Here is a 15,247-nt window from a genome sequence, read left to right as displayed (position 1 = left end):
TTCCTGTTCTTTCTGAAGTTTACTGATACCTATTCATCCTAACTCACACTTCCTCATTTTCTTTTTCAGCCCCTGCACCTTCCTGATGCTTTCTCTTGCACATCTCCCCATCACTTGCACCCTTTCCTTTTAAGTATTGCTCATACACCTCTCTTCTTTTCTTTCAGCAGCAACTTTACTTCCTCATCCCTTCACTTGCTACCTTTTTCTCACCTGCCCATATCCCACATTCTGCATGACATATTTCTCTCACACGTGCGAGCACTACTTCCCTAATCACCTACCATTCCTCACCCATTCCCTTAGCTTTCTTTACCCTCACCTTCTGCCAATCTACTCAAGTCTCTTTTCCAGGCTCCCTTAATTTCACCTCCCTCTCCTTTCACATATCATATCCTCTATTCAAAAATCATCTACAAATCCACCCTTACCTCCACCAGGTAATGATTAGATATCCCACCAAGTTTCTGTCGCAGCACATTCCCATCCAAGTTTCTCTTTAGCAAGCCTTTCAAACCTTATATATTCTAATGATACCCACTCATCATCTTTCTGACTCATCCACATATCCATGTGTACATCCCTCTCTTTAAACCAAGTATTCCCAATCACCCATCCTTCTTCATCACACAACTCCATATGCTATCTAACATTTCTATTCACCTTACTGAATACCCTTTGCCACAGTACCTAATATTGCATTCATAATCACCCATCACTATTACTTGATTTCTCACATCAAAACTGCAGACTAACTCTCTCTGCTGCTCCCAAAAAGCTTGCCTCTTCATCAGTTTTCTCATGGCCAGGAGTAGAAGCACTAAAACTCACCCACCTCTTGTAATCCACTTTCACATATACTCATTAGTCTGGAGTTCATTTCCTTAAACTCTTTCACAAATTCCCACAATTCCTCCCTCAGCAGAAGTGCTAAACTTTTCTTAAATCTCACCTTCACACTAACCCCCAACTTTACCTCCTTAGATGTTCCTAAACCATTCTTCCCCTTTATTGTTGAGCTTTGTTTTACTCAGAGATGGAACATCTTAGTTCCTGTCCTCAAACATCCTACCTATTTCTCCCCATTTCCCATCTTGTTTACATCCAAACAAATTGACATCTGTCCTGAGCCTTCAAGGAGGATGAGCACTCCCTGCTTCATTCCTTTTCCTGTTCTAGATTTAAGAAATTGACGTACAAGAAGGAAGGCTTTCCAGCACCCCTGCTCCTTCCCTTCAGTCACCTTCGATGACATGCAGGAACTACTTTTTCTATCCCATCCATCTTCAAGGCAAAAACCTGACCCACACATCCTCTACTACTCTAGAAGCCACACTGTTTCCCCCATTCTGAAACTCTGGGCATGCCACCATCCTCTCAATCACCACTCCCCATACAATGCATACAGCAAACTCAACAAACTTATATGTATATCTGTAATCTGAAAATTCACTTCTGTCCCCCTTGCCTTTATACACTGGCACTATACAGGCATTCTCCCAATCCTCAGGTAAAAATCATACACACACACATATCTATTTTTTTCATACTTATTTGCCATACCCTGTGTGGTGAGGTAGCACCAGGATGAAGAATGGCCTTATATGCCAACATCCATTCTCTAAATGTCATGCACGATGTATCAATACCAGAGCCCTCATCAACAACTGACCACCACAGACCTGTCCAAAGTTTCCTCAATACTTCATATACCCTCTTAAAGGCCCCACAAAAGCCCAGTTCAGCCTGTCAGTTCACTTGTGTTCATACACTTGCATGGGCCAATGTGAGTGTGTGTGGGATAAGTTTGATGGCTTGCGCAAGCCAGTGTCCTAGTTTGTGCAAGTTCAAACACTCCTTTAAGCCTGGACTGAACAAACAGGACTGCACAGGCCAGTTTGTGCATGTGTGGATTTTTTGCACCCAGTTCTGTTAAGTGATAGGATTATTTTCTTAGGAAAAGGTAGTTACAGTGACATGGAAGAACAGAAAGCTAACAAAAATGTTCTGGACTGAGTTCATCAAACTATATAAAGACAGTTCATACTCATGGTTGGTGAAACAAAAAATATTCAACCAACCACCCTTTACATATAGGTGTATGTATATGGAAGATGTCATGACTACAACAACTGACAACAACTGACCACCACAGACCTGTCCAAAGTTTCCTCAATACTTCATATACCCTCTTAAAGGCCCCACAAAAGCCCAGTTCAGCCTGTCAGTTCACTTGTGTTCATACACTTGCATGGGCCAATGTGAGTGTGTGTGGGATAAGTTTGATGGCTTGCGCAAGCCAGTGTCCTAGTTTGTGCAAGTTCAAACACCCCTTTAAGCCTGGACTGAACAAACAGGACTGCACAGGCCAGTTTGTGCATGTGTGGATTTTTTGCACCTAGTTCTGTTAAGTGATAGGATTATTTTCTTAGGAAAAGGTAGTTACAGTGACATGGAAGAACAGAAAGCTAACAAAAATGTTCTGGACTGAGTTCATCAAACTATATAAAGACAGTTCATACTCATGGTTGGTGAAACAAAAAATATTCAACCAACCACCCTTTACATATAGGTGTATGTATATGGAAGATGTCATGACTACAACTTCTACTACATATTCATAGCCTTTTAAAATGTTTAGCTTAGAATGCTAAGGCATTGCTTGAACTTGTGCAAAACCCATATTCTTTACACAAGATAATTTCATAAGTCCTGTAATGTATTTAAAATAGGTCTTAGGAATATCCTGGTCAAGTACCTGAGCAGAGATGACAACCACAAACTTCAAATCTTCATAGGACCATCCCGTTACTAAATATAGTAATGTTTCCGACAGTCTTTCACTGTGTAATGACCATCTGTGGTGTAACTAGTAGCAATAAATGAAGGTATGATGGTTCATTCATACACAGGTAATTATTCCAGGCTCCAATGTGAGTTCAATCAAAAGGGCTGTAAGAGTAAACTTTCTTCTTTTTAACTGCCAATTCTTCACCTATTTTCTACTTCCTTTTTCTTTTTCTCACACAAAACCACAGTGCACATATCTAACAAAACTAGTTCATCTTCAACAGGAGACAACATGTCATCCCATCCCAACAAACTAGTGATTGCATGTCATCTCATATAAGCCACACTGCTCTAATTCACTATATCCCATGAATGTTCCAAGCCCTCCAGCATGCTCAAGCCCTGGAGCTCAAAGCATTTTCACTTCACCTTCCTACCTCATCACTGGTCTCCCCCTCCTCCTAGTTCCTTCCAATTTTGGCCCATATAAGCTATGAGTCATTCTCTTCTCACTAAATCTTTATACATATCTAAACCATTTCAGCACACCCTGTTCAGCTCTCTACAACATATTCCAATTACCACCACACCTTTTTGTTACCCTGTCGTTCCTTATTTACTCAGCCTTCCTCACACCACACACTGTACTCAAGTATTTCAGTTCCACTGCATCTACCCTTTTGTACTTAGGGCCCACAATATGCATCCACAGAGTTATGCTGGAGCTACTATACCATCAAACAAACTCATATTCGCACTCACAAACAATGACCTCTTTTTCAACATCCACTACCATGTCCCCTCCCAGGTATCCAAATCACTCCACTTATCTAGGTTATTACAATCAAACTCATACTCTAACCAACATGTCTCTGTACTCTGGTGAATTTTACTTTATTCACATAAGCTCTCAACTTGCACATATCCACAGCTTTCTAAAACTTAAGCACCAGCTTCTACAGTTGCTCATCTGTGTCTGCCACCAGAGCCATGTTACCTCTAAACAGAAAATGACTCATCTCCAAGGCCCCTACAACCCCAGAAGACTTGAGGCCCTCCCATCTCAAACACCCTTGCAGTTGCCTCTACCACTACCCCATCTATAAACATTAAAAACCATAGTTACATTACACAATATTAACAGAAACCCACCTTCACTTGGGATAGATCTCTAACACCTGCTTTCTACCTTGTGGTCAATTTATGAAGTATCCTTGATTCTTTTCACATTCTCAATTCTTGAATCATCAAATGCTAACAATTTCTTATGTTATAATGACACAATACAGGATTCTTTGGCAAGTTCTGATATAGCACTTGTGGAAATTGTTTTCAATTTATGTTTAGGAAGAGTCTTCATGCACCACCCTTAGAAGCAGCTTTTATATGAAGTTTATTTAGCTATGGATCATATAAAAAAAAAAAAACTTTCCTGATGTGTGTAAATCAGTGCCAAGCCTCACAATAACGGGGAACTTATGTAAGAATGCACAATATGCATAAAGAATATGATTTTCTGTACTTTGTATCTATTATGTTAAAACCATGATACCATCAACATTACAAGAGAAAATCTTTGCAAAGACATCTTGACTAACATGGTCACAAATTCTGACACTTACTGGTGGTCCTGGATAACCAGGAAGACCTTTTTCTCCCTGTGGCCCAGTTGGGCCTGCACGGCCTTTGCTGCCTCTGTCACCTTTATCGCCTTTTGCTCCTTGGTCACCTTTCATTCCTTGGTCACCCTTCATTCCCTATGGATAGATATTTTCATTAATAATGTAAATAAATGAAAGTCAACATTATTCATTTTTATTTTGCCTTGTCGCTGTCTCCTGCGTTTGCGAGGTAGCGCAAGGAAACAGACAAAAGAAATGGCCCAACCCACCCCCATACACATGTATATACATACACGTCCACACACGCAAATATACATACCTATACATCTCAATGTACACATATATATACACACACAGACACATACATATATACCCATGCACACAATTCACACTGTCTGCCTTTATTCATTCCCATCACCACCTCGCCACACATGGAATACCATCCCCCTCCCCCCTCATGTATGCGAGGTAGCGCTAGGAAAAGACAACAAAGGTCCCATTCGTTCACACTCAGTCTCTAGCGGTCATGCACTGCAATAATGCCCGAAACCACAAATCCCTTTCCACATCCAGGCCCCACACAACTTTCCATGGTTTACCCCAGAAGCTTCACATGCCCTGATTCAATCCACTGACAGCACGTCAACCCCGGTATACCACATCGATCCAATTCACTCTATTCCTTGCCCGCCTTTCACCCTCCAGCATGTTCAGGCCCCGATCACTCAAAATCTTTTTCACCCCATCTTTCCACCTCCAATTTGGTCTCCCACTTCTCCTCGTTCCCTCCACCTCCAACACATATATCCTCTTGGCCAATCTTTCCTCACTCATTCTCTCCATGTGCCCAAACCATTTCAAAACACCCTCTTCTGCTCTCTCAACCATGCTCTTTTTATTTCCACACATCTCTCTTACCCTTACGTTACTTACTCGATCAAACCACCTCACACCACACATTGTCCTCAAACATCTCATTTCCAGCACATCCACCCTCCTGCGCACAACTCTATCCATAGCCCACGCCTCGCAACCATACAACATTGTTGGAACCACTATTCCTTCAAACATACCCATTTTTGCTTTCCGAGATAATGTTCTCGACTTCCACACATTCTTCAAGGCTCCCAAGATTTTCACCCCCTCACCCACCCTATGATTCACTTCCGATTCCATGCTTCCATCCGCTGCCAGATCCACTCCCAGATATCAACATATAAAAGCAAAATGTTATGATACCCGTTCTATGCTCTACCATGGACCAGACCAAGAACATCTGAGGGAAACCACTATACCCAAGATAAATAAAATATTATAATGAAGACAGGCAACTCACAGCACAAAAGCAATATGCAAATATGCAATATAGGCAAGCTCATTAAACTTCTTTAGTAATGAGTGTGAATGAGTGATCTTTTTGTCTGTTTTCCTGGCATTACCTTGCTGATGCTGTTTCCCAAGGGGTGGGGTGGAGCCAGAAATAGATGAAGGTGAGCGAATATGAATATGTATGTGTGTGTGTATATATATATATATATATATATATATATATATATATATATATATATATATATATATTTTTTTTTTTTTATACTTTGTCGCTGTCTCCCTGCGTTTGCGAGGTAGCGCAAGGAAACAGACGAAAGAAATGGCCCAACCCCCCCCCATACACATGTACATACACACGTCCACACACGCATAATATACATACCTACACAGCTTTCCATGGTTTACCCCAGATGCTTCACATGCCTTGATTCAATCCACTGACAGCACGTCAACCCCGGTATACCACATCGCTCCAACTCACCCTATTCCTTGCCCTCCTCTCACCCTCCTGCATGTTCAGGCCCCGATCACACAAAATCCTTTTCACTCCATCTTTCCACTTCCAATTTGGTCTCCCTCTTCTCCTCGTTCCCTCCACCTCTGACACATATATCCTCTTGGTCAATCTTTCCTCACTCATTCTCTCCATGTGCCCAAACCATTTCAAAACACCCTCTTCTGCTCTCTCAACCACGCTCTTTTTATTTCCACACATCTCTCTTACCCTTACGTTACTTACTCGATCAAACCACCTCACACCACACATTGTCCTCAAACATCTCATTTCCAGCACATCCATCCTCCTGCGCACAACTCTATCCATAGCCCACGCCTCGCAACCATACAACATTGTTGGAACCACTATTCCTTCAAACATACCCATTTTTGCTTTCCGAGATAATGTTCTCGACTTCCACACATTCTTCAAGGCTCCCAGAATTTTCGCCCCCTCCCCCACCCTATGATCCACTTCCGCTTCCATGGTTCCATCCACTGCCAGATCCACTCCCAGATATCTAAAACACTTCACTTCCTCCAGTTTTTCTCTATTCAAACTCACCTCCCAATTGACTTGACCCTCAACCCTACTGTACCTAATAACCTTGCTCTTATTCACATTTACTCTTAACTTTCTTCTTCCACACACTTTACCAAACTCAGTCACCAGCTTCTGCAGTTTCTCACATGAATCAGCCACCAGCGCTGTATCATCAGCGAACAACAACTGACTCACTTCCCAAGCTCTCTCAACCCCAACAGACTTCATACTTGTATATGAGTGGATGGGAAATGGCAATCAAGTATAATGAGTTTATATATTTATTTATCATTATACTTTGTCGCTGTCTCCCACGTTAGCGAGGTAGCACAAGAAAACACACGAAAGAATGACCCAACCCACCCACATACACATGTAAACACATACATAACCACACACGCACATATACATACCTATACATTTCAATGTATACATATATATACACACACACAGACATATACATATATACACATGTACATAATTCATACTTGCTGCCTTTATTCATTCCCATCGCCAGGGGAAGAAACAAAGAAATTTGGTGGGAAATAAAATAAATAATTTCACTCATCAATTATATAAGGCCCAATGTAATTATGAACATGTGACTGGAAACAATAAAAGAGGAAAGCCATACAAAAATTAATGTCAGTGATATTTGTATATTCATGATAGGGATGCCAGTTATGAGAAATTCATGAAGATGGACAAGAACTGCAGCATTTACATGATGTTCTACAAAGGCCAACCTCTTGTATGATAGGATAATGCACAATGAATGTTGAAAAATAAAATCATTACGATACAATCAATAACAGAACTAAATCAAAATAAACTAACCGGTAACACAGTTGTTATGGTACAATTGGTAGACTGCTCTACACCAGTGCAGTTTCTATCCTCACCCTTTTCACCCTTTGCACCTTTTGGCCCTGGTTGACCAACAAAGGATAAGCCCATTGGGCCCTTGTCTCCTTTGGGGCCTGGATTACCTTTCTCTCCCTGAAAAGAAAAATATCCTAGAATAAAATTATGTCTTAAACAAACAATACAAAAAATATCACATAGGAACTCAGTAAAAGAATGCAAATGTCTTTTACAAATGTTCGTTTACCATTCCAAAATAATCAAATCTATGATACAACATAAAAGGGGTGTATGACATCCCCATGATTGTTTAATTTGTTTATGGGTGGGGTGGTTCAGGAGATAACTGCAAGAGTTTTGGAGAGAGGGGCGAATATGCAGTCTGTTGGCGATGATAGGGCCTGTAAATTGAGTCAGTTCTTGTTCACAGATGATACAGCTCTAGTGACTGATTCAAGTGAGAAACAGTAGAAGTTTGTGACCGAGTTTGGAAAAGTGTGTACAAGGATAAAGTCGAGAGTATATGTGAATAAGAGCAAGGTTATTTGGTTCAGTAGGGTTAAGGGACAAGTTAATTGGGATGTAAGTTCAAATGGAGAAAAATTGGAGGAAGTGAAGTGTTTTAGATATCTGGGAATGGTCTTAGCAATGAATGGAACCATGGAAACGGAAGTGAGTCACAGGGTGGGGGAAGGGCTGAAGGTTTTGAGAGCAATGAAGAATGTAAGGAAAGAGAGAATGTTATCTTGGAGAGCAAAAATGGGTATGTTTGAAGGAATAGTAGTTCCAACAATGTTATATGGTTGCAAGGCATAGGCTATAGATGGGGTTGTACAGAGGAGGGTTGATGTGTTGGAAATGAAATGTTTGAGGACAATATGTGGTGCGAGGTGTTTTGATCAATTAAGTAATGAAAGGGTAAGACAGAAGTGTGGTAATAAAATGAGTTGGGTTGAGAGAGCAGAAGAGGGTATGTCGAAATGGTTTGGACATACATTGCCAATGGCAGAGGGCAACTTTAGCACAGTGTTTTCAAAGGCTCTTACCAAATATTCCTATCAACTACTTCCTACTAATCTGTTTATGTAATATTCTTGCCTAAAGTTCCAACCTAACACTTCTACTTAATTCTCCCAGGAAACATTACTATTTACTACTTCTACCTATTATTCCTACCTACTACCTCTATCTATCACTCTTAACATTCTCCCTAGAAGACTGGGCTAGTGCAAAGCACAAGAAAATCTAAAGTTGCGAAGAATGAGCTGTGTCAGTTAAATGTTGTCAAGTATCATGTACGATGAGGAGAGAGTGTACGTTTGTGGACAGAATGCCTACAGTCCACGTGTAGGTGAGTAAAAAGAAAAGGCAGGTACCTGGGTCAAAGGGGTGCAACTAGACAAGCACTGAAATGCTGGCTCACTATGCAGTCATCACCAACCCTCTTAATACCTAGATGAATGGTACCAGTATAAACCTCCTTGGTTGGTGGCTGCTTTCCATTTACTACCTATTGTCCTCAATAATTTCATTTCCAACACATCCAGACTACTCAGCACATCCTCACCTTTTGCTCATGCCTTGCATCCATAAAACATTGTTAGAACTACTGTAACTTGAAAGTTACCCATTTCAACCCTCCCAAATATCAACCTCTCCATCCACACACCACACAATGCTCCCAGAACTCTTGCCCTGTCAACCACCATATGACTCACTTCCACTTCCATGGTTCCATTTGCTGCCATGTCCACTCCCAGGTATCTAAAATATTTCACTTCCTGCAAGTTGGGGATTACCCTGAATCATTCTATTTTTTCTAAATTACTGAAATGGCATGAACAAAAAACATGAACCCATTAGAGAGAAAGAGAGCATAAATTAGTCAGGCTCCTGCAAGTGTTTGTAGACTAGACTAGACAGAGGAAGAAAGGTTATATGAAGAAAGACAAAAGATGAAGCTGTGGGAAGCTGAAGCCAAATGCATGCAATGGGTCCAAAACTTAGGGTTGGGGACATGTGTAGATAGTTCATGGGAAAAATAGCTAAAATAATACCCATAGAACAGAGAAGGAGCAGCAACACTGTGGTAAACACAAAAGGAAGGTTGAAGAAAGCAGATGTCGGGAGAATTAACTAGACAGTTTGGCAAGGGGTGAGGCTCTTACATCATCAAAAAGTATGGGTAAGAGGTGTCTACCTAAAGCTCATGGGACAAACCAACCCTGGAGAAAAAGATGGTGTATAGGAATAAATGGAAGGAAAGTTACAATCTTAACAGAAAATAAATCAAAATATAAAGGAAATTTCAAACTAGTGAGGAGGAGGTAAATTGAAGTATTAAAGAGAAGTAACAGTGATAAGTTAAAGGGTATCAGACAAACCTGGATGAATGCTAATGACAAAGGGTGAAGCCTTTAAGAGATAGTAAGAGTACTTTTAAGATCATAAAGAATGATGAAATTTATAAAGCAATTGGTCCAGTTAGGTTAGAGGTAGGAAGAGAGAAAAAAATAATATAGAAAAAAAGCTGCAAGATCTGCAAAAATACATTCAAAAAATAAAAAAAACTTGGGGGTACAGACAGAGTGCTGAGGGAAATGCTGAAGACTGGAAGTGTAACTGCTGTTGAATCAATCAGAAGTGTGCAAGTATAAGAGCACAGATAAGTGATTTTGTGCCTAAGACTGGATGAACGTAATAACAGTCAGAGTGACTAAAAATAACATCAAGAGTTACAAAAAGGAAATCTTCACAGTTGGTAAGGTGTAGAATAGGAGAGTGAATGATAAACTTAAAACAATTAGGGAAAACCCTGCAGGTCATGGACAAGAAGAAAGTGTGGACAAACCATAAATTTGCATTGAGAATGAAGGTGTATGACTAAAGCTATGCGTGACAGCAGTTTGAAATGCAAAGTCCCCTAGTTTTTTAATAACTTTACTGATAAGGCACTCCATGATATGAGTGTGAGGTGAGGGGACAGAACACAGCCAAATTATGGTTCACCAAAATGGAAGTTATCAAGACATGCTTTGTTAGCTGAATCAAAGTAAGACTTGGGTAAGTTGCTGGGTCACTTGAATGGAGTACATTGGTGTAAGTTGCTGAAGTGAAATGACGATAAATGGACTCTTTTTTTTCATACTCGTTCACCATTTTCTTTGTTACTAGGTAACAGTACCCTATCCACAACTAGGCCCCACAGAACTTTCCATGGTTTCTCCCAGATGCTTCACAGGCCCTGATGCAATCCACTTACATTATGTCGTCCCCTGCACACTTCATTGCTCCCATTCAATATCCTGTGCACACCTACCATACTCCAGCATTCTAAGGCCCAAAGCACTCAAAATCTGTTTCACTCTATCCTTCCATCTCCAATATGGTCTTTCCCTTCTTGTCAACTTCACATCTGAAACATATATCCTCTTTGCCAACCTCTCCTTACTCAATCTCTCCATATTTCCAAAACATTTTAGCACCAACTTTAGCTCTCTCCACCACAATCATTTTATTACCTCATTACACCACAATCATTTTATTACCTCATTACAATACTCCTCTTATTCCCACACCTCTGTTGCCCTATATTCCTTAATCAACCCTCAGACACCTCATTTCTAATACATCTACAATTCTGCATACATTCTCATCTATAGCCCATGCCTTGCATCCATACAACATTGTTTATGCTATCTTCAAACATACCCATTTTCACCCTCCTAGATAGCAACCACCACTTTCCACATAGTTCCTCAACGCTTCCATAACCTTCACCCCCTCACCCACCCCATGACTCAACTCTGCTTTCATGGTTCCACTCAGTGCCATGTCCACTCTCAGGTATCTAAAACACCCCATTTCTTCCATGTTTTCTCCATTCAAACTTACACCTCAACTAACCTGTATCTCTGCTCTCCGAAACCTACCAACCTTGCTTTTACTTACATTTATTCAATTTCTCCTTTCACACACTCTCTAACTCAGACACCAACTTCTGCAGTTTCTCACTCAAATCTGCTATCAATACCATGTCATAAGCAAACAGCAATTGACACTTCCCAGTCCCCTCCGACCCTCTACAGACTGCATACCTGCCCTTCTCTCCAAGACCCTTGCATAAACAAATCAAATAGTCATGGTGACATCACACCCCATGGCAAGAGTCCCACCTTCACCTGGAACCACTGACTCGACACTCCACATTCTCACATACATGTTTTATTCTCTTGATAAAAACTCCTCATTGTTTCTAACAGCTTTCCTCCCATACCATATATTCATAACACCTTCCACAAAGAATCTCTACCATCCCTGTCTGTCATAAGCTTCCTCCAACTCTATTAATGAAAGAAAGACTAGCTTTAACAAAAGAATCTCCAAGAATTTTGTTTACTAGGAGAAACTGTTCAAACTTTGAGGCTGAAAAATGAAATCTAAGACCATATGGGTCAAGATAATATCAAAACAAGAGAAGCAGAGGTGGACAACTAGTAGAGCATACAGTAGTTGAAATCAAGAGGACAAATCAATCAATGTGAGATCATGTGTGAATGAATTTTCAGACAGGCACATGGACAAAGTCTTTAAAGATGATGTAGTCCTAGCAAACGTATGGCAGATAACACTTGTCAAAAGGTTTTATACTAGTAAAGCTCATCATACACCATGGAATGGTAAACCATTGAACATATGATTGGTGCTATAAGGGATACAGCTAGGGATAGTTCAGATCAGGATGCTAAGGAATAGTGGGGTCACACAAAGAAAGCATTCTGTATGTAGAGGTGGTGTGACTGGAAACAATGGTCTCACTTGAAGAATCAACTTTATATGCAAAGAGTAACTACTATAAGTGTGGGTGGTTCTGGTTTTACTTTAAATATAATGAAAATGATTCATGGATGTTTATGACTCAACTGAGAGGCAGTATGTACCTGATTAAACTACTGATATAGGGATTATGTTAGTAATGCATTGGTAAACAGCAATTTACATATGTGAAACTGAGAAAATCTGAGTCTTGACAAACATTCAGCTACTCCTAGTAAGTCGAAATGGAATTACTTAATCATATGTCAATGCAAAAGCTGACTAGAGCTTAAGTCATTCCCATTTCCTTATTCATGTTCTTGTCCCCACACTGTGAGAATCCAAAAACATGTATTGTGAGTACTAATCTACAGAAAGAGGTGAACAGCATAAAATTAATAATATGAGAATCAGTCTTACTCCCGTAACATTCCTATCTGTTTTAATTCACAAGCTGACCCATAAACTAAAAGATGGTTATGATTACAACTTTAACAAATCGATAAAGCACTCCAGAGAAGGCATCTATGAAGATGAGTAGATATCATGATATGTGGTGGAAATCCTGCCAAAGCAATCTCACTGTATAAATGGAAAGGGCCTACAAATACTGATATGAACACTAATCAATCATTATCATTATGAAGTTAAAGGTTGTAATGTCTAAGCAAGGGCTATATCAAAACAAATTTTGATAACAGAAATAGGCAATTCCTACCTTTAGTCCATCAGTTCCTCGATAACCAGCTTCACCCGGGGTACCAGGTAAACCAGGAGGTCCTTGAGGTCCTTGTCTACCATTACGACCTGGTTCTCCCTTTTCACCTTTAGCTGTGGGGCAAGGTCCAATGGCTGGTTCTCCCTTATATCCCTTAGCACCCTCTGGGCCACGGAAACCTCGTTGTCCTGGGGGCCCTGGTTGACCTGGCAAACCTGCTCCACCCTGAGAGATTTGTTCAGCTTTTATGTGATATAAGAACATGAAGCACAAACTGCTCTAATACCAAACATTCATAGAAGAACATATTAAACTTCCGTAACCACCAACAATTATGTCTGAATACATGTTAGCATGTTTAACTAAACATCCAGTAATATGCACATACGTATGAGCAATGAAATATACAAAGCACTCTGCCTTTTCATTAACGTATCAAAAGTTAGGTATCACCATGATGATCACAAAACCAGTTCACTTTTTATCAAGAAAACTGAATATCTGGTACAGAACACTGTGGTTAACTGAGTGAAGTATAGTCTGGCTCCAATTTATTCAGTGAATACCAGTTCAATTTGAAATGGTGTAGTTACCTGAACATCCATTACAAATATATATCAGTACCTACATCTATAGTTAATCTAAAGTCCAGTAGGCTGAGCAACATTTTGACAAGATTAGCTATTGTGTTCAAATGGGTACACAGCCTAGTGTGTAACCCACAAGGAGTCGTTGCTGTATATTTATCTAGAATCTACGCATGGCCATCAGGCACCATATTCACATAAGTATCTAACTATATGTGCTAGAGGAAGTCTAACCTCCGTGTTGAAGGAAATGTCAAACTGGAGGTAGGTATTTAATCAATTTCACAAAAAAGATGTTCAATGAAGTGTCCAATCATCTGCATCCTAGTAAATTATCTAATATTCATGCTGAGTATGTGTACATTACCTCTAATCATCACAAATAAATGTGAAGAATGTGCACAAATACTATTTCAATCAACTTGCATTCAGTTAGCTATTCATCAGGTCTAAGTTAACTAACTACAGTGAGATTTTTCAGAAAGACTAACTGTATGATGTCCATTGTGTGCCTAGTCCAAAAACTGTGCATCCCAGCAACTAATGCTTACTTTGTTATCAATGCAGTGTGTGTGTGTGTGTATGTGTTAACCTTTATGATTGGTTTAATGTGCAACTCGTCACTAGGGCGTCTTGTTAACTATACACCAGACAAACAAATATCAATTGCTGTATATTTATCTAGAATCTACGCATGGCCATCAGGCACCATATTCACATAAGTATCTAACTATATGTGCTAGAGGAAGTCTAACCTCTGTGTTGAAGGAAATGTCAAACTGGAGGTAGGTATTTAATCAATTTCACAAAAAAGATGTTCAATGAAGTGTCCAATCATCTGCATCCTGGTAAATTATCTAATATTCATGCTGAGTATGTGTACATTACCTCTAATTATCACAAATAAATGTGAAGAATGTGCACAAATACTATTTCAATCAACTTGCATTCAGTTAGCTATTCATCAGGCCTAAGTTAACTAACTACAGTGAGATTTTTCAGAAAGACTAACTGTATGATGTCCATTGTGTGCCTAGTCCAAAAACTGTGCATCCCAGCAACTAACGCTTACTTTGTTATCAATGCAGTGTGTGTGTGTGTGTGTGTGTGTATGTGTTAACCTTTATGATTGGTTTAATGTGCAACTCGTCACTGGGCGTCTTGTTAACTATACACCAGACAAACAAATATCAATTCAGCTATGAACTTATGCATATCCTAAATGCACTTCACACTGCTGAGTGCCATAACTATACATACATCTGTACCATTGCAGCCGTCAAGACCTGGTCTTCCAGTGGGGCCTGGGGGACCGGGGATGCCTGGGATTCCATTGATGCCTGGGAAGCCATTCAGTCCCATTTTACCCTGAAAATTTTATCATAAAAAGTTTAGAAAGTCATAATACTCATGGATTTCTAGAAATAATATAGAGAAACTCCTCAAATTAAATAGGTTATGAAATAATATACAATATTGGTTC

The 15,247-nt window shown here is 39.9% G+C and overlaps 1 protein-coding gene across 1 annotated transcript in view; it reads right to left on the bottom strand.

Annotated features, from left to right (window-relative positions):
* Col4a1 (Collagen type IV alpha 1) overlaps positions 1–15,247 on the bottom strand; it is a 417,480-nt gene that overhangs the window by 160,967 nt on the left and 241,266 nt on the right. Inside the window, exons 5-8 of the mRNA XM_071667042.1 lie at positions 15,025–15,132; positions 13,178–13,402; positions 7,618–7,779; positions 4,413–4,547 (exon numbers count right to left, since the gene is read on the bottom strand). Of these exons, the coding sequence (XP_071523143.1) occupies positions 4,413–4,547; positions 7,618–7,779; positions 13,178–13,402; positions 15,025–15,132 (630 nt within the window). The remainder of the gene's footprint in view (positions 1–4,412; positions 4,548–7,617; positions 7,780–13,177; positions 13,403–15,024; positions 15,133–15,247) is intronic.

The sequence above is a fragment of the Panulirus ornatus genome, chromosome 11 (assembly GCF_036320965.1).
Source record: "Panulirus ornatus isolate Po-2019 chromosome 11, ASM3632096v1, whole genome shotgun sequence".
Taxonomy (NCBI): Eukaryota; Metazoa; Arthropoda; class Malacostraca; order Decapoda; family Palinuridae; genus Panulirus; species Panulirus ornatus.
The sequence above is the reverse complement of the archived record's forward strand: the minus strand, read 5'-3'. Positions and strand labels throughout refer to the sequence as shown.